This window comes from Chelmon rostratus, chromosome 3 (genome assembly GCF_017976325.1).
Source record: "Chelmon rostratus isolate fCheRos1 chromosome 3, fCheRos1.pri, whole genome shotgun sequence".
Taxonomy (NCBI): Eukaryota; Metazoa; Chordata; class Actinopteri; order Chaetodontiformes; family Chaetodontidae; genus Chelmon; species Chelmon rostratus.
Window position 1 is genome coordinate 9,221,760 of NC_055660.1, and position 20,783 is coordinate 9,242,542.

Sequence of the window (20,783 nt, forward strand, 5' to 3'; positions counted from 1 at the left end):
TGGGTTTTTCAAATCCTTTTTTGGTGTCTTTTTTAAATAGAAGAGTAAATCAATAGGTTGTGGACAGGCTGTATGTCTATGTGTCCATGTTTAACTGTTAACAACAAGGTTTATTATCATTGCAAATGATAAGGTAAATAGTTCGTAATGTGGAAATGAGAGTAACAGTTGGAAGACTGGGCCTTTTGTCAACTGAGAACCTCTTAAAGAAGCCCTTCCTGGCGAGATTCTGTAATTTGATTCTCATCGTGCAATTCTATCTTGTCTTAAACATCCCTTTGTCATTTGTAAATGTTACCCACATTGTGAAAGAGTAACCATAATTTTCATGACTCCCTCACAGTGTCCTCACAATCAGTGACTTACTACTAATTGGGACTTATGGTTTAAAGGTCTTTGCTATTATTTCTTGTTGGGGCTTATATCTATGTGTTTGTCTACAATAACATCCCAATATTAACTACGATACTACTGTTTGATTATACTCTCTACCACATACAAACCTGTAATTATGTTCTGTGACTGCATCATCAGTGTAATCTTTGACATGCTGAAGCGGGCAGGTTGTTATGACAGTGATTTGCCATGTTCTCATCATGCACATGCGATAGCAATGACACACCAGAAGGGGGCTGCATTGCCCCAAGGATCAGCCCAGCTGGTGCATCAGTTCAGCTTTCATCTGTAAAGTGGTTTTGTTTACAGTATTGTGTGCTCTGTGAGTCAAGGTCACACAGTCCTCATGTTTCCCCTGGCCATGGCCACAATCTAGGTTTGATTGAAAACAAATAGCCAGGGAGAACAACTTTTAAATGAAAAAAAACAAAACAGGAACTAAGACTTTTTTTTTTTTGCAGTCCCAACATAAACCCAAACCCAAAAGCCTCAAATAAAATTTTAAATGACTGTTATGCAAAGGCCTTATTCCAGTGCATTCACTTATATTTCTTGTCTTCTCAGTGGATAAGACACTTTGACTCTGAGCTGGAAACCTATAAAAGTCAGTTGGAGATGCCATTTTTCAACCAACTCACAGCATTAGCATTAGCTTAGGCTACCTATAGCTGGCTAGTAAAATCTGCTAGCTAGCTAACGTTTGGCATCATTTAGTCTGAAAACAAAGCCCACCATTGCAGCCTAGAAGCAAGAAGTTATTTTTATTTACTTCCCACGTGAGAGCAAAAAACCTATTGGTAAAAAGTAAACCTGTAAAAGTCGAGAGATAAATCTGCTACTGCTAATATTGCCAATGTTTTCAATGGAAAGTAGCTGAAACTTAAATGAAAAGATGCAGTGTCATTTACATATTCGTGATGTCATGGCGAACTATTTACATGTAGGTTAATAATCACTCAGGTTTCTGTATGGCTGAAGGTGCTGAAGCTGCCAAAGGGGTCTCAATTTGTCAGATCATGCCAGAAAGTCAAGTAGTTGGCAGCAGTCGCCGGGCGAACTGTCCTGCACAATACCTGAGGAGGGACTTTTTCCAGTCATGGGAAACTCTTAATCCTCAATTTAATTTTGTTCTGACTTCGGTTAATGTAGCCTCACTTAATGTTTTGTATAACACTGTAACTACATCCAATCTTTTGAACATTTGTAAAGACTCCTTGTAAATACTCACAGAAATCTTATTAAATACCGCATTTTGGATTTTTCCGGCACAATTAAGTTTAAAATAAGTTAAGATGAGATAAAACTTACTTAACTGATGCCATGGCGCAGGAATTTTGTCGTTACAGACAGCAAGGATAGAAAGGAGACGTAGCAAAGGATAAAGAGTAAAAACAACTATATGTACTTTATATACAAAATAGTATGAACATAATATTCCCTTAAGATGGATGGCTCAGTTTCACAATGTAAGGTTTGAATTGCCCATGAGCAAGATACAGAAACATGGAGGCACTTTCTAATCACTTTTTAATCACTTGCACGTCAGTTAAATTAGATGTGTGTACAAAATAAATTGTCGGATCAACATTTTGCTTTTTTCCTTTTGCAGCATTGCAGATTTGTGCATTAAAAGTGTTTTCTCACTGAAAAAAAAGACTTAACATTTCTCTTGAAATATATTTGCTGTTGTTGCTGTAGTATATAAACGTATAATTTCGAGAAGACAGGCTTGTAAATTCATACAAAGTCCAGAATGATAACTATACATTTGAAGGATCACATAGTATTTAAGCATTAGGCAGTGTCACACTGCTGATAATGAAATGTGTAATCATATTAGATAGGTCACTTTATTTTCTCCCTAGTAAATGCAACAAAACCCAGGAATCAACCTCTGTTCACTCCTCTTTCGGAAACAAAAGAACAGATGTGCAGGCAGTCTACCCTGTGTGTAAAGCACACTTGCACATATGAATGACTGATCTGAAAAAACACTAGTTATTGAGCCAATGTGCCTTTTATTGCACCCTTCATTAAAAATCCCCCCCATGTTTAATTAGAACACATCCGCCACACTTGAGATACGTCTGTCACTGGCTGAGGCCCAAGGTATTCATTCTCGGCAGGACTGGCTGCGCTCTACCGCACACTGACACACATGAAAGGCATGATGAGAGCTGTTTTAGGGGTACATCATATAGAAAGTGATGTTGAACCCATGTGAATTGTGAGGTCAGATACCAAGTTATCTATTCTCCTTTCATCAGATGTCTTCAAGATTTCATCATGTAAGATAAAATGAAACAATCAATATCGGTGAACTGCTGGTTCATGCCATCACTGGTTTTACCAAAAGTATTTTCCACCGTATTTTACATGCGCAAATGTGCTTTTTCTTTCTAAGGCAACAGTGACAGCAATCAAATGTTTCCTGCATGCAAAATGCAGACCCATGGTATATCACTGTGGGTGTTGTTGTAGCTCATCCTAGTGAGCTACAACAATGGAGGAGGATGAGAAGAGATTTCTGGCACGCCTACTTCCAAGATCTGTATGGAGAAGGGAAAAATGATGCTCTTAAGGATGGTGTCATGGAGTTCTGCTAAAGTTATTTCAATTCATCCTGATGGGGACGTGAATGTCTATATCAAATCATGGCATTCCATTTACAGTTACAACAACAACCCTGTACAACCCAGATTCCCTGACTAACTGTGTTTACCGACAACAGTTTTACAAAGTTTTCCTGAGCCCATGTAGTAACATCCTTTCTACAATCATGTGTTCACAAAGTGTTGAACCTCGCCTCATCCTTACTTGTGAACGACTGAGCCTTTTGAGGATGCTCCTTTCATACCCAATCATGATACTATCACCTGTTACCGATCAACCTGTTTACCTGTGGAATGCTCCAAACAGGTGTTTTTTTGTTGCACCTGAACTCAGAATTAGTTTGAAATGTGTTGCTGACATCAAATTCAGAATAAGCATATATTTACAAAAATCAATGAAATTTATGATATTAAAAAAAAATGGTATTCTTTCAATTGAGTATGTCGAAAAGGATTAGCAAATTATTACATCGTGGTTTTTTAATATTTTCACTGCATCACAACTTTTTTGGAGTTTCAAAGTGATGTACAGATACTAGTTTGCTCTTATTCAGCGTCATCAGAAATTGGGAAGTGACAGTGCCCTGGTTGCTCTTTCTACAGTCATTTGAATTGAGGTGGCAGGGGAGTTGGCAGCAGACTGTATTTTGTTACTGTGATTATTGTTGCACGTGTTCATTACAGCCCACTTCCCAGCCCTCCCATCCCTCTCGTCTCTGTGTAAAACCAAGGTTGACAGACCTGCAGTGTGATACAGGCATGAGGAAGGACGATCATCTCTATTCCGTACAGGTGAGTGTCGTTGTTTACACAGTTTACGGGTAGTGCCTGATGAGTTTGATGACCAAACCTTTGTTTTTAAACTGAATTCAAAAGTCCTTGTCCTTGAAACGCTAATGTCTGTAAAAAAGCTTTTTTGGGTCATGGTTACAGTGAAGCTGAGCTGCTCTCTGTGGAGTCAGACGGAAAGATATAGACTCCTACTGTATTTGCGATAATGTAATGTGGATTTTTCAGAGTTGCGGTAACTGTAGCTTCTAAATTAAAAACCTCTATATTTAATACATTTCAGTGTCATCATCACCATGCTTATAGCCTTTTTTTCCGAATGTCGCTGCATTGCAAAAGGTGTAACCATCAATACATTGCTGCCCATTATCATTGAGCAAAATGTGTTAATTTATTTTTATTATAACCAGGCACATAAGAAAATATGACTAGAATGAACACTATTTGTATATACACACACACACACACGCACACTCTAAATTACAGTTTTATCAGGAAGATAGAAGATGAAGATAAAGTTTCTGCACTAATACTGTACTAATTATTTGTCTACTGGCAGTGTAAGTCACCATATTGAGAAGTAAGTGATTCTGTGGATAATAGCAGAGAAGAGGTACTGAACAAAAAAGACGAATGCAGCTGAATGATTCTTGCGGCCATGATGATTTTAACACACATAGAAAGATAAGAGGGATGAAAGGGAACAGGGACGTCTGCGGCAGGGTGGGGGGGTGGAGATTGCTGCCCCTACCTTTTTTTTGCTGAGGGCTGAAGTGCCCGTTACTCTTCCACTTTGAGGTAGAGATAGAAGGCACTTCGGCACTCAGCACTTCCACCTGCTTCAACTAAATAAATGCTTGATATGTCAACAGCCTTTATGACAATGTATAAGATTTTCAAGCCAGGATGGATGTAGTGGGGTCTATCTGTGTGGCAAGTCTAAATTAATACATTTATTTACGTCATCTTGATTTTACCGATATTGCAAACCATGATGGTGTGTGTCAGTTCAACTCATCAAGTCTATAAGCCAGGGCAAAAATCTACATTTTCACTCAGCGTCACTTCCCATCACCAGCGGTCCCTGCGGTGTTCATTAAAATCTATTCCAAGTCAGCTGAAACATCTGCTCCCTGTTCACACCGCTGGCACTCGAAACTGAATGTTGTTGTGTGCATTGCAGTCACATGTGACATACTGTAATATGAAATGCATGAATTCAGAGGACTTTAAGAGTTTAATAAATGCTTAATTGTTCCCTGAGGAAAAATACACTCACACTTACTTCCAAAACTCCAATGAGTGTTTTGATACATGTAGTATACGTTGTTCAGATTCCTGAATATGTAGATAATATATATCAGAAAATGTCACTGTCTATACAAGGTCCACAACAACAGACCTGATGACAGTTGACTGATTTTAAATGTATTTCCCTGCCTCCTAAAACTAGTCAATGTATAACACATTAGAATGAATTTTGTCTTGGTTTAGAAAACACATACAAAAAGTGAACATATATCATTCCGCTCATTACATCAAGGTCTGTGTTGATGAAAAGACCATCTGGTTTTGCTCTCCACTCCAAGCAAAGAGATGGCGCTTGAGATACGGCAGCTACACCAGAACATAACAAGAGCTTTTCAGGCCCACAGTGTTGTGATCGGTGCATCAAACTAAAGCTTACATTTTAGAATTTAACGAATGAGAAGTTGCCATGGAGCAGCAATTGGGTCTGAAACAAACAGAATTCTGGGTGGTTTGTCCACTTTTTCACTGTTAATGTACCATAGAGGAGTGTAGGCAAACTGCTTTGTACCAAAAACCCTCATTACTTACAGCTGTATCTGTGTGTTTTGACAGGTTTGATTAGACCATGGATAACGGCAGCTTGGGATTGCTCGGAAATGATAACACATCTCTTCAGATTGAACTTCAAACCTGCACTACACTGAGGAACCAGGCTTCTCGCATTTTCTTATATGCCTTCCTCTCTGTGGGTATCGTCTGCACAGTGGTAGGCAACTTCCTGGTGGTCTTGTCCATCGCCTACTTCAAGCAGTTGCAGTCGCCCACGAACTCCTTTGTTATGTCCCTCGCCGTGGCTGACTGCCTTGTTGGCCTGTTAGTGATGCCCTATAGTATGATCCGGACCGTGGAGGGATGCTGGAACTTTGGTGCCCTTTTTTGTCGCCTTCACTCCAGCCTAGATGTCATGCTCTGCACTGCCTCCATATTCCATCTCAGCTGCATTGCTTTTGACCGCTACTATGCTGTCTGCAACCCGCTACTCTACTCTTTAAAGATGTCCCGCAGTCGGGTAGCTCTCCTTATTGTTGTATGTTGGGCTGTCCCCATGCTCATTTCCTTTGGACCCATAATGCTAGATCTCCATGTTGCTGATGTGGACATCCTGCTCCCAACAGATGTGTGTGTGTTCTTGGTCAATCGCATTTATGCCGTCATGGCCTCCTTAGTAGCCTTTTACTTGCCGATGGCTATCATGCTTGTGGCCTACTGGAAGATCTTTAAAGCTGCCAAACGGCAGGCCAGGCAAATCAGCGCCATGGAAAGTCAGATGGCTGCCGGAGTCGGCAAAGACTCAAGCAAGAAACAAAGACACAGAAACACGATGAAGAGGGAAAGAAAGGCAGCAAAAACTTTGGGTATCATCATGGGAGTCTTCCTAATCTTCTGGATGCCTTTCTTTACAGTCAACATCGTGGACCCCTTCATTGAATACAGCACAGAGGTGGTCGTCTGGGATATATTTTTGTGGCTGGGGTATATCAACTCATCTCTAAATCCCTTCCTGTATGGTTTCTTCAACCGTTCCTTCCGTAGGGCATTCCTCATGTTCATGGGCTGCAGGGTATGCCTGCCTGGATCCTCCCCTGGGATGGAGCTATCGCACACAAGGAAAGAGGCAAATGAACGTGCAGATCAACCATAAAATGAAGACTAAATAAAGCATCTGTGTATTATCTGAAGGCGCACAAAGATCTAAGAATAGCAAGGGCTATGTTTTTGTGAATCAATGATGCTATTCCCAGAGCGCTCCAACCCCAACAGCATGGAAAAATATGTTTGAAGCAAAAAGAATTATAATTCTACTGTAAGAAATATTAATGAGGTGGACGACCAACCTTGGCTTCAACCAAGATTTATTAAATCGACTCTTTTCCTTCTATGTAGTGTGCTCTGTGGCAAGTGTTTTGATTTTGTGATGGAAGAAAAAAGAATCTTTTCCGACTCCACAAAGGCTTTTTCTGATATTAGCACTTTTATGTAAATTAGCTTTGGATTATGTCGACGTGTTGCTCTGGCCTTGGAAGAAGAGTTCCCCCAATGTAGGAAATATTAGAGAAATTTCAACCACACAATGGTCGTGAAATTGCTACAACTGAAAATAATTTTCTGTTTTTCAATCTACATACTAGTGAAGAGGAGTATCAAACTGTACCTGAACTGCAGATAGCAGGTTTTTATGGGAGAGAAAGCAATTTTAGAGAGCTGCGTGAAAAGCAAGACTTGAAGAGGCCACATCAAATAGATGCCCACGCTTCACTAGGATGACACAATGGTCATTCGCAGTTCAGGTACAATCCGTATTGAGACTTATGATTTTGCTCTTCTTGAGACTTTGCCAACCAGAGTCAATCTGTTACAATTTCCAGAAATTTTGACTTTCAGTATTGTCCCCTTGCTGTACCACCCAGCTGTATCACAAAGATTGATGATTATATACATATGTGATATATGTTTAAATCGGTGGTTTGTAATTTGTATTATTAATTGTTGTTTTAATCCATGCAGTCACATGTTTTCTAACTCTTTCAGAAGGATCAAAAACCTTGGAAGTCAAGCTTAACTCAACACGAGTGCCAAGTCGATGACTGTGGGACAACAGAGAGACCCGAATGAAACCTGCAGACACCAACATGACACCAATTAAAAACAGCACGGTACCCCCCAAAACTGCAGCTCTATGTATGTTTCAAGCTACTTGATGTTGAACTGATGTTTCCTGTGCATTGCAGCAGCCGTGTTCTGCCTTGTGTGGTTTTTGTTGACAACTCATGTGCTAACAGACAATAAATAACTTGAATATGAATATATATGCTTGCGCACCTTCAATGTGTATAATTACTTAACTGGAACCCACTAATATTCATATTTGCTTCATATTTTGGAGCTCAAAACATTCTGCATATCTAAAATAATCTTACTGAAATTCCTAAAATTCAGCGTATTTTGCACTAATTTTATTTATTTTATATTGAATGTCTGTTATTTGTTTGTGATATGACAATGACTCGCACAACCCTCAAGGAAATTTTATTATGAAGCAACTTTTTAAACATTTTGTGCTGTTTAATCCTAGATCAGAGAGACAAATAACTGGCAATTTGTAACAAGACCACAGGACATACCGTACATCCCAAGACCCTCGCTTGCATCCTTTTCTCGCATCCTAGCCCCTCTCACGGTGGATGCATGGAAAGACTCAAGTGTGCACACAGAGGCACTGTGCTAACACTAATAAAGGCACACAGTTATCAGTGCCGGAGCAGCAGTCTGTCTCTCTGTAGCCTGTCACTGGTTTAACAAACACCTGCCTGCACTCTGTATTTATACTGTACTGTGTCCTGCTCAGAGGCACCGGAACCATTTCTACTGGCAGAATGTGTTTATATTCATTATTCATTATTTGCATCTGTATTTACTGATAATCACATGAATTCATTATTTACTAACCCAGAATCTGATTACAGTGATCTGATTTTTAAACACTGGAAATCAGTAATTAGGATACATGTTTCAGGAAAAATTTTAATTATGTATCCATATCAAGCCTGACGCTCAGGAGTTATCAGCCTCACATTTGACTGAATGGAAATGATGTAAAAATGTTTCTCTTTGACAGACTCTCCTGCTTTAATTGGATCCATAATAAAAGTTAATTGGGGGAATAACAGATCATGTAAAGAAAAGTCTTTGTCATAAATGGAGAAAGTTGTTTGTGGTCCTTTTGTTGTTCAGACCGATATGTACCTTGGGAGTGACTTACAGGTTGATCTGTTATCTGTCCTCACTCTGGTGTGAAACTCCAGTGGTGGTGGTGCGTCGGCCGATGAAAGACTTCCATGAAGGCTGCTCCTATGTATCCTCGCTCATGGCTCCTCAGAGATCCCACTTCACTCCTCAGAGCAGACATAATAAGAGCTTTGAGACGGCCTTCGAGATGGCAGACCAGTACGATGAGGGAGGAGCTGTCAAATAAGAGACTTGGGATGCACCCTGTAATCTGAGCTATCAGTGCTTGAAAGAAGTGAGTAACACAAGTATCAGGTTTCATTTCCCTCCACCAAGCTTTCTCTCATTTATAAAGCGGTGGTCATTATCTAATCACAAGGCAGGATTACTTTTGTAAATATGCTTGCTGGGTGAAATCTTTGGGTGTAAACAGAGGTGTGAAATCAGTTTTTGTTTTGATCGTTCTCATGCAAAGACTCCTGTCTGAGAGCCATGACAGGCTGAACTCGGGAGGTGCGGCACCCGGTTTGGCCACACTAAAAATAACAACCTCAAGCTGCTGTGACAAACTGGCAGGCGGTGCAGGTGTGTGAAGGTGCTCTCAGGGTGCTTCTGTGTTATCAGATCACATTCCTTTTTTAAAGACAACATAAAACGTGCACAAAACATAAAACAAGCCTTTGAATTTGAATAGCTTAAACTTGAATCTTAAGCATAATTTGAAATGATTGTGGTGGCTACCGATACATTATTAACCACTAATGTGTTAACACATTCCTCCACAGTCCTACACATGCTGTGACATAATGATTGATAATGCTTCTAGCATGATGGCACAAAAAGCTGTAAATCAGTGTATGAACATTTCATAAATTACAATTTTATCTTGTGTAAACTATGAATTCGTTTATATTCTGCTTTGGAAACACTTGTAAGATAACATGTGCCTCAGCTGTTTTGCAGTTCCCCTCCTCTGGTCCTAACATTACACCTGCCAGCTGACACGTTTTGGAGGTTATAATTTCAAATCAAAACACCCATTTTCATCTTTCACACATTTGCTGTCCAGCATTAACTGTTTTTTCAGGTTCTACAGTTATTCTGATAGCTTTATCATCTTACTCAGTGAGACATTCACTTCAAGAGGAATGTTGTTTAGATATCTATCCGAAGTGCTAAATACACTTTCATGGTGAAATAAGGCAAATAACAATTGAGGTGTATTTGTGTTGATAGAGCTAGCATCTCTCTCCCTTTGTTTTCTCAAAATCTTATTCACTGTATTATTTTAGTTATTTTCTTGTGTTTTGTGAGTCAGCACTGTGGTTATTTGTTTAGTATTTTAGGTCAGTCTTAGTTTTGCTTCTTGAACTCTAATACTAGAGTTGCACATAAAGGCATATTAATTTGGGCTAAAATGCTAAAAAGGTTTAGCTTAAAGGCTAAAAAGGCAGCCAACCTGACCACAGGCTGTCTCAGACAGTCCTAAGGGCTGCGTCTCCACAGTGACACACACAATCACATGCGCTGACAACCGACCAAAAGAAGAAAACGTGACTCAGTTGGTGGTTTGACGTTGCAAAGTGAGTAATAAGAGTGGACAGCATTTTCAGAAACCTCACGGAAGAGTAAAGATGATTTATTGCTATTGCCTCACTCATCTTGCAACTTGTAACCTAACCCCGCAAGGCACAGAGATAACCCAGAATGCATAGCAAATTAGTCTGACTCAAGATAGTGAAGGACCAGACAGCTTTGAGCAAATGATGAACTTAGATGTGTGTTTATTTGCTCCTAGCCACAGTCAAAGTATGCCTTATTTAAAATAGAGGCAGTGCTGTCACCATGCAATTAGCAGTCAAGGCAGTGGCTGTCTCTCTTCGGTGGCCTCTTTTCTTTGTGAAAGTGCAAACTGTGAGAGTGTAATCAACACATTGCACCGGGAACCGCACTGACTTTTTTCCAATGGAGTTAGAATAAAGCTTTGATGGAGTTAAATTGTTTTTTCAAGTCTGTTTTCTTTTTGAGGGATGGAAGGGTGAGCGAGAACAAATGGAAAAATGTTTCAAAGAGCATTTGTTAAAGACCTCAACAAAGGGCATTTGAACCATACAAGTTATGTTTTGTTTTGTTTTTTTAGCATATTGGTTTTGCATATTTTTATTTAGATTTCTGCCATTCATGTCTGTATTTTGAGAGTACATCCCATATGCTCACAGTAATTGTTGCTTTAATTTCTGTCCTGACACCAAATGCTGGCAGCCACCATGTTTCTATCCACTTACTTTTTGAGTCCTTAATGGGATGAAGATTAGATCATGGTGGAATGAGGCTAATGTCAGGAGGCAATTGAGTATTAGTCTTGATCGGGTCTCTCTTTCTCCTTCTCTGCATTACCTGCAGCGGCATCCTTATGTGAGTGTATCTGACTTCACTCTATTTGAATTCCTCAAATCTGTATTTGCATTTGTAAGTCAGCAGCTTCCCACTGGTCTGTTCACCCTGCTTATTGCGCATATTGATTTATTTCAATCATTTTCACTGGTATTTTGCCTGGAAACAAACTATTTTTGCTTCCCAAAAGTTTAAGCTTGACATAAAGGTAAAAAGGTCAATCAGCCTTAGCTCAGCTTGTTCTTTCTTCTTTTTATTTTGCTTTTCTTCTCACATAAAGAAACAAAATATTAAAAAAACACCAAAAAAAGCACATTCATTTCACATTAGCGTTCACTTGGCCGAGTAGACTCATGGTTTTTCTAATCAAACAAGTGTACATATTCATAAATCCAACTGCTAGAATAAATACCGTGCAGCATCTTTATTCTTAGCTGGCCTCTTATCTTTACAATGCCTTGTCAAAACAGAAAAATGGCGAACGAAGTATCATAATTCACTCTGACACATTACATCTGATAAAATCCAGACATTCTGGCGACAATAAAAATTGCACTTATGACTAACTTTGCTCTGTTTGAGCTTCAAAATATTTGCCTCACTTCATTACAGTTATGTTTTTTTTTTCTTTTTTAAAATCAGCCGGATGTCAAACAGAGCAGTCACTGTTCATTGGCAGTCATCGCACAGTGTCAGCTGATAGGAAGTTTAGACAAATAAGTGTATCAGTGATAATGACGCCTATGTTAAATGTCTTGCAGAAAGTGCGTACATCGGTCAGCTGTGGCCGTTGAAATGTCAATGCACAGTGCTTTCACAGCAGTCAAGGGTCTAGCTAAGTTTGTGTCCACTTCCAAAATGTGGCCGCTCACAATTAGTTTCATCTTAAATAAACATGATGGGGATGAAGGATTGAGATAAAGTCTTAGTCCTGTTTGTGCTGGGATCGAGCCACCCTTCTCAGTCCGCAGCTTTAATCAGGCTTTGATTCTCAGATAGTTTGCCCCATCACAGTCTCTCTTGCAAGTTGATCCAATGTGACCCTTTGAAAATAAATAAAACATTTTCCGGTGGCCCTCTAAATGTCAGTCTCTTTCAGGCCGTAGCAGTCTGCCAGATCGTAGAACTGATAACTGCTCTGCTCACAGTTGTAAATCCCCATCGAGACTGTGTCTACTATATCAATCCGGCCCACTGCAGGTGTGGTGCTTTTTCCTGTCCCTCCCTTGATTTTGTTTGACAGATTGTTCACTTTCTCTTTGAGCTGGAAGGAGGACTTTTGCAGCGGTGGAAACAGACTCCATCTCTTGAAACGCAGCGAGCGCCCTTTCCCCTTCTGCAACAAAGAGCTGCCACAGGATTCATGCACAGCATAGCCAGGTTTATAGTCTCCCCTCTGATCCCTTGTCATTCCCTTGACGGCTGTTCTCCACCTCTGGTCATAGAAGCGACGCAGGACCCTCTGCCTCTGGTGACACTGGCACCTGAGGAGCCGAGTGAAAGCCCGCTGGAACTCTTTGCTGGAGCAGGGGTAGATCATGGGGTTGATGCAGCTGTTGAAGTAGCCCAACCAAAAGATCACCTTGAACACGGTTTCGGATGGCTTCAGCGCCGGGAAGAAGGAGCCTAGAAGGAGAGGGAGGAAGATTTGTGAGTAAACGTACAATATATGCACAATACAAGCACAGAATGTGGCTTTTGTTGTTCCAGCAAGAATGCTAGATTTTGACAAAATGTACTGAAGAGCAGCTGCAGCAAAATGCGCAGAAAAAGTAATCAGTTGGAATGATTGCAACTTTAAATTTGGCACATAGTTTGTCTTGAATTTTGGTGTCATTCAATCGGTTGATCTTTGTTAGGAACAACATGGGAAAGCATTGAGCAAGTAATCCTGAATCTGCTCTTCTGCTTCTTTGACCTATACGCCACAAACAACACCTGTATGTCCAGCTGTAATATGCTATTTTGCTCCATGTGGACATTTTTCATCCCTCTGCACTAGAGTATTCACAGCATTACTTTTGTTATGATTTATTACACAGCAGAGTAGCTGTTAGGTTGCATTTATCAGTAGGAGCAGAGGAGGTTATGACATTTGGTGGATGTCAACATGTTACGACCAGCAAAATGCACACAACTCATTTTATGACGCTTTAGCTTGAGCAGATGAGTGATGTTAAGGACATTTACTTAATGCTGCTGAATATTAAATTGTTTCTTGAAAGATTTTAATTCATGCTCATTTGTCTCACATTAACCAGACTGCTAATGACACAAAGGGGATGAAAATATTTACAAGAGGATGAGCCAGAGTATGCACCTTGTCTTGTTAGGGGTTTGTCAAGCTTTACCAGTGAGACTGACCACAGATTCAGCGGAGCACTACCTGATCCTATATGTAATGCATGTACGTTGCCTTGGCTGGTGCACAGGTTTATTCAAACCCCGTCTTTTCTCATTAGTGTCGCTATGGTGGAAAATCCTGCAGTGCACACCTTTAAATATTCCCTTTATCAGCTTTCTTAAGGTTGATAGAGCATTAAAATCGAAGAGTGCAGGCTTTTTTTTCGAAGGACATTAATTGCCTAAAGCATTTAAAAAAATGAAACAAAGACCCAAACGATAGCAGCCTTTTAACATTCTCACAGATAATTTTACAGTGTGGCAATTTACAATAAATGAGAACATTAAAGTTCTCTTTCTGTGCAGCTTACTATAAACCCAAGCTCTAGCTGCTTTGCTAGTTTCATTTTACTTTCCATGGCAATTTTTTGTGACATGCTGTGTTTCATGGGATGTTGCCTTTTGCCATTACTCTCTAGTTGTTCTTGTCTCCCCAGGCTTGGATTTAACACAGTGTTCACCCTGGACACAGAAGCAACATATCACAGTGCTAATGTCACTTCTGCATTGCCCACAAGTCCATTTTCATTTCAATTTTGTTCCTACAATGTGGAAATGTATGATATGGCTATTATGGGATTATCAAAGTAATGGCTTCACGCTGTTTTGACATCAGCTACCATTCACATACCCTGCACTTGCTAGGAATTGCAAAGATAAGGCTCGTGCCATTCACTCGCAGATATACACTGGCTAATGAAAGAGATTTCTCACTCTTTTTTTCTGCTGCATGTACATTATTTTGTGTGCAGCATCTGCAGCCTGGCTCTTTACTTTCTTTCTGTTAAAACGGGTCTGACTCAACACGGCTAGACACTAAGATTAATAAAGCGGTTAAAGGAAGTGATGTTCTCCATTGATTCTTCTCGCTGGAGTGACATCACGTTTCAGGCAGGGAGCAAGTGATTCACCACTCTGACGCACCCTTGTACAACACCATGACAACAGGTATTATCATTTAGAGTTTTTCTTTGTTTTATTGCCATTGAGATAACAGTATCTCCTAAGTCTGATGTCTGCACAATGATTACCATTTTGAATCTGTTTTGTTAAGTTCTTATTGGTTCATACCCCAGTACGAATCATAAATCCAAGCAACAAATCAATACACTGAAGCCTGTGGAGGAGACCGGGGACCTGTACAGTGTCTCAGACTAAATCGTGTGATGGCTCTTCTGTGTACGTAGACAGGATCCTCATCAGCACAACGGTTACAGAGCTTAGGGAATTATCTACTTAGCATTTATTGCTCTGTGTGAGGGTCAACATTTCATGCAGGGCTTTTTTAAATTCAGCCTCAACATGTGGTCATCAAGGGCCAAGCTACAGTCCTGTGAAAACTTACATAAGCCCTATTGACCTAATATCACTGGGTAATGATTATAGAGGACTTAGTGTTGCTTGTATTACAAGGAACTTAACCCCAAAAAGCTGATCACGAATATGTACTTTCATTTTTTAAAGGCCAAACAATTTCCTAAAGCAGCTCAGCCATGTGGTAGCAAAAAGGACTCTTTACAGGAGCAAACGGTGAATTTGTTGGGGACTAATTTCATCTGCAAATTTCCCTTGTTAATATTTACAGCAGGACAGTGTGTGTGTGGGATCAACACAAAATAAACTACAGTGTCAATATTTGTCCATATTAGTTTTTGGTTGTCTCTTGAACCGAGAAATAAGGTATATCATGCTTTAGCTACACAACACTTGTTAGTTGTATCAGCAATGTTGATTTCACCAGATCCTTTAAAGAGAGAAAGCCTTGAGTACACACACAAATGCAAACTGTATGGGTTGAAGACCACATGAGACTCAAGTTAATAATTTCAGTCCACCTTAGCATAACTGCAATGACATTCAAATCCATGAACACATTAATCTCAGCACATACATTTTCCTTGAGGACACTTGGCCATTAATCATACAGTTACTGCAAAAACAGTGTCACCTCCATCAGACCGTGTGCATTGTTTCAATATTCCGAAGTATAAAATGCACAACACACCTTTAAAACAAGGGAAGTCAACTGTAAAAGTAATCACTGAAAGCCTGAAATGTGCCTTTATGCTGCTTGGATTCCTGTCAGCAACAAATAAAGACAATTATAACATGGTTGAAAAATCCACATTAAAACGCTGACTCTATGCTCCCTGTGCAATATGGGTGTTTTATCCATCAAAGTAAGAGACAAACAGCATTCAGGGTAATTCTGACATCTCTCATATGAGCGCTGTTAGGAGTGGAGTTTCAGATGAGTCAGACTACTTTGTCTAGATTTGCATCATCGCAGAGAAACGGTCTGATTGGCACAAGAGGCGCTAAAAGTACATGTCTGCCTCTCAGCAAAAGGTTACTCATTAATGACGAGTCTCGACAACATACCGCCATCAATCTGTCTGACAGGTGGACTGTGACTGCTCCACACTTGTCAGGCAGTCATTTATGAAGAAGCCGCAACCTCCCAGAGGGTGGAATCCATGAAAACAACAGCGTAACGCTTTATTGATCCCTTCAGGGACTTTTAAACGACTTCCTATGGGGCAGCCTCAGTTCAGCATCAAATTGCATAACAGCATGTCTGAAGGGGATTCTGTAGGATAAATGGTTTCCAGCGAGGAGCTTAAAGAGGATTTTTTATCTTTTATTTTTTATTTTTTTGGCTTTACCAATCTCATTACAGCCAATTAAATACTGCACACACTAGTTTAGATGATGAAGGTGTTCTCGATGGTCTGGCTTTTTTTTTTTTTTTTTCATCATGCAAATCAGAGGCCTCTACCACCTACCAGGAATGATAAATTAATAACTCAAGATATCGCCAGACCTACGTCTCCGAGATAATTATTCTTTTTGCCACAGCTCCCTTTTGGAGAATCGTGGACTCTTTCAGACTTGAGATCCTGGATGACATTTCCCAAGAGCAGGCTGTATGATATGACCACAAAGGGATCCTATTATAACGTTAATGACAATGATATGAATGGAATCAATGTGCATGTTTCAGAGATGCCTCAATATGCATGATACAAGACATGTATGTCAATATAAGTCTTTTATATATATATATATATATATATATATGACTGTATAATGTCTGTAATGTCTAACAATTAAAAGGCCTTTGTTTAAAACACATTCTTTGAGCAATATTCCCAGCAAGAGATGGAGTATCTATCCGTCTTAGACTTTGGGATGCAAATAAACTTGCCCTTTTCACTCCCATTGAGTGAATAAAGTGATTAGCAGCACCCATTTCATTTCTCGCACCCTCTCACTCCCTGCAGGCTGTGCTGTGATAATTCAATTCAATACATTTCGAGCTGCAGCGAGACTGAGAGTGCTGTGAGTGCTACACCTGATAAGATACTGGCCATTTGTCCATAATGGCTTTTACCATCAATTGTGTGAAATATATGCAAAATTAAAATTCATGAGGCCACCACTGGTGTGTGTATGTGTGTTTTGAATACTGCTACTTGCTGTAATTGCAGCTTTATATGCCTGTTGCATTCTTTAGTTTGATTTATGTATTGCCTTAATGACTTGTGTTGGTCATCCTCCTTGAAGGGCCCTTTCAGCCTTAATGATTATTGACAATTTCCTGTCTTACATCTCGTCCTTTCAGTACTACGGTCAGTTTTAGAGCTGCTCTTAACGGCTGCATTTTTATTCTACATTGCACATCATTTTGTATTTTCAAGACTCAGAGGTAGGATTTAATCTCATAAGTCATCTGTGACCTTTCCCTGCTACAAATGCAGACCATGATGCAAAACCCTTAACACACAAATGCACCGTCTCCGCATGTCTGATATTACTAAGTTTGTCTCTTACTGAAACACTGGAAATGGTAGCCTATTTGCGGGCATTGCATGTGATGGCTGCAAGATAAAGGGAGCATTTAGTTTTTACTGAGCAATGTCAATCCATGCTGCCCCTTTAAAAATGTGATATTATTCATTTGAAAAAATAAGCTCCCAGAAAAATGACAGGTATGCAAACAAGCCACATTAACGGTCACGTTGCAGACTTGACCTTTTGTGGTCAGAACATTTGTTTTTACTACAGTCCAACAATCTTAGTTTTGATCAGTTCCTGGCGTAGATGAACTAAACAGCGCTTAAAGTCCAGCATGTGGCATTTACTGCTTTCTGTTATACCTGAGCTGTGCAGGTTTTTGGAGTTGATGTTGGAAGTTTAACTTTGTTGGTTGAAATTTAAATGTAGAAATCTGCGGGGTCCTCAGGAGGAGCCGCAGGCTGGAAAAGTAGAATCACTCAGATGGACGCAACTGCACATTAAACATGAATGAATTCATATCCTATCCATATAATGCATTCAACGAGGTTACTTGAAGGCATTCAGTGAGTTGGGAATTTCAATTCTGACAAACAGCATCTATGAAATGATGATATGCGTTTCTTTGATGGACACCCAAGGCTGGAGAAAGTGCAATAAAAGCGCGCTGGCACACATTTTACGCTGGACCGCAGGGAGCAGGAACATAAAAGTCATAAAACATACCCATCGGCAGAAAGAAGAAAAAGGGCAGCCAGCACAAGATGAACATCCCCACGACGATGGCAAGGGTTTTAGCAGCCTTTTTCTCCCTGGAGAACTTCATCAGCCGCACCGAGAGCGAACTTCGAAACGGGTGGTTTTTGCTGCTTTTTGAGCTGGTCGGGCGCGCGTCCTCCAGCACGCTGCGACAGTGTATCCGCAGCACCACTTCCATCGACTTGTCCCTCTCTCGTTTGACGCCCGCCTCGAGGCTCTTGGTAGTCCTTCGGGCCACCACGTAGACCCGAAAATACATTATGAGAATGACCATGAGCGGGAGGTAGAAAGAGAAGAGCGAGGAGAAGAGCGCGTAGCCCGGCTCCTCTGTGATCCTGCAGATGCTGTCGTCCACAGGCGGCGGTTCCTTCCATCCCAGCAGCGGTCCGACAGAGATGACCGTGGATGACACCCAAACCAGAACTAAAATAGCCACCGCCTTCCTCTCTGTCATGATGCTCGGGTATTTCAGGCAGTGTTTCACACCTATGTACCGGTCGATGGAGATGATGCAGAGGCTGAGGATGGATGCGGTGCAACAGAGCACATCCACCGCAGCCCAGATGTTGCAGAAAATCCGACCGAACACCCAGCACCCCAGAACCTCCAGAGATGCAGAGAAAGGCAGCACGATGATGCTCAGCAGCAGGTCTGCCATGGCTAAGTTAACGATGAAGAAGTTTGTGACAGTCTGCAGGTGTTTATTGCATACAACAGACAGGATAACCAAAATGTTCCCAACAATTGCCACCAAAATGAAAACGGAGAGAGTGATGCCGACCCCGACGACCTGGGAGTCCAGTGTGAAGTTCGTGCACGTCGTGTTGCTGTCGTTTGGAAACATCTGGGGCGAAACTGAGCAATTGAGAGCTTCTGCGAAATAGATCCCATAGTTGCTTTCGTTCCTCAAGTTAGAGTCTGTCATTTTGAAACGCCATAAAGAGAACTTTAGAGTAAGTTTGCTGAAGAAAAGAGCGCGTCGGACATTGCACTCAATCTCTCTGCTCCGCAAGCAAATCCGCAGTCAAGATTTGACACAAGTCAAGCGAATAATGTTCAAAAACCTGAAAAAGAAAGAAAGTCCGCATAATTAACGTACAAATGCATGCATGATGCTGTTGTTGGTAAAGGCAGAAATATTCTCACTCAAAATGCAAATTGAGGTTTTGATTCTGGAGGAAGTAAAAGCATAATTTATATACAATAACAATAACAAAACGCAAATACATGCAGCTCCTTTTCCACGCATTTCTTCCATGTGATGGCTTTCCACTGGTGGCATCCTTTGTAACTGATCACAGAGTCAGAGCTGGTACAGCAGGTCTGAACCCACAGCTCCACCCACACGTCACATATTTACTGTTGCGTTCAGGGTCTCCACAAGAGAGCGTCACTGGAAGTCTGGTCACGAATTCTGCATGATACTAAAAATGAAATGGACCTGCCACTTTTCTTAATCTGACTTGGTTCCATTTAAAGGTGTGAATTGTATCATATGTTTGTGTTCATGTGTATTATGATGTCTTCTAGTCTTAGTGTGCCCTCGTCGAAAACCAAGACAAACCCTCATTATCAGCTACCCAGAATAACCTCTCTTTCAACCTGCAGAGATAAGACAAAGCAGCATCGATCAGATCATCTGGAGCCACGGGGCACCAACGAGCCAGCGCTGACCACTGGAGAGCCTCAAGGCAAAGCTGTGAAGTTTCCCAGTGACACCGCAGCTGCCATCCCCAGGCGGTGTGTGCATAGCTTAAGTAGAAGGACAGGCCTGTACAGACCACCAGGGAGCCTGGAGAAGAGGTCAATAAGAGGGTCAAGAGGCAGAGTCACAGAGAGGACAAACAAAGCCTGCATGGGAACTTACCGCTTTGAATGGAGCACCACAGTGTTGTGACATACAGGTCCATCTTTTTATTTAGAGTATATGCTATGGTGAATTTTGATTTTGAGTTTCACTGCTTTAAATTAGGCTAAAAGTGTATCGCTATGCTGGAAATATATGCTAGAGGATGTGTGCCCACACAGTCCAAAAAGCATTAGAGCCTCAACCCACAACACTCTAATGCTGATTACACAACAGAAAACACAAATGCTGCATGAATGAAAAATGGCGACTTTGGTTTAAATCTTAAAAAGGAATGCATCAAAAAATAATAATGTTAATAATAATAATAATAATAATTTGACCTGAGAATGCTGATATTCAGCAAATCTAAAGATAATGTTCAGTGCCAATGTTTTTAAAATTCTTGCGTCCTGCAACATCTGTATGTGATAAGTCTGGCAGTGTTAAGGTTAGGGAAAGGATCATTATTATAAACTACGGTTATTGTCCAATTGTCCAATATGGATGTAATTCCTTACATCAGTGCTTCATCAGCTTTATACTTTGCTGTGCTGTGAGCTGAGTGGCAATGGTCACTCCAGCAAAGTCTGGAGTTAGTGTGGTAACATGCAGACCTTCAGCATAATTAAGTATTTAAATTAAAGTATGACTGAGACAAGAATTGGGTCATGAGCATCCTCTCATGAACAGATGTGAATGAAGAGTCAAACCTTTACCTGTTGGTGATATTAGAGGGGATCAGAAAC

General features: G+C 40.6%; 2 protein-coding genes across 3 annotated transcripts; one reads left to right on the forward strand and one right to left on the reverse strand.

Moving 5' to 3' along the window:
- Positions 1 to 5,673: 5,673 nt before the first annotated feature.
- LOC121604283 (trace amine-associated receptor 3) lies at positions 5,674 to 9,081 on the forward strand. Its single transcript, XM_041933762.1, has 2 exons — positions 5,674 to 6,733; positions 8,912 to 9,081. The coding sequence occupies exons 1-2, from the start codon at positions 5,674 to 5,676 to the stop codon at positions 9,079 to 9,081; spliced, it is 1,230 nt and encodes a 409-aa protein (XP_041789696.1).
- Positions 9,082 to 11,532: 2,451 nt separating this feature from the next.
- Positions 11,533 to 19,463, reverse strand: adra1d (adrenoceptor alpha 1D). Of its 2 annotated transcripts, XM_041933386.1 has the most exons (3): positions 19,416 to 19,463; positions 18,156 to 19,252; positions 11,533 to 12,854 (listed from the first exon to the last, which is right to left on the reverse strand). In XM_041933386.1, exons 2-3 carry the CDS (start codon positions 19,111 to 19,113, stop codon positions 12,307 to 12,309), a joined length of 1,506 nt encoding a protein of 501 aa, XP_041789320.1. In that variant the 5' UTR covers positions 19,114 to 19,252; positions 19,416 to 19,463; the 3' UTR covers positions 11,533 to 12,306. The 2 variants fall into 2 exon arrangements, with proteins under 2 accessions (XP_041789320.1, XP_041789319.1); XM_041933385.1 differs by having other exon boundaries at positions 18,156 to 19,455.
- Positions 19,464 to 20,783: the final 1,320 nt, after the last annotated feature.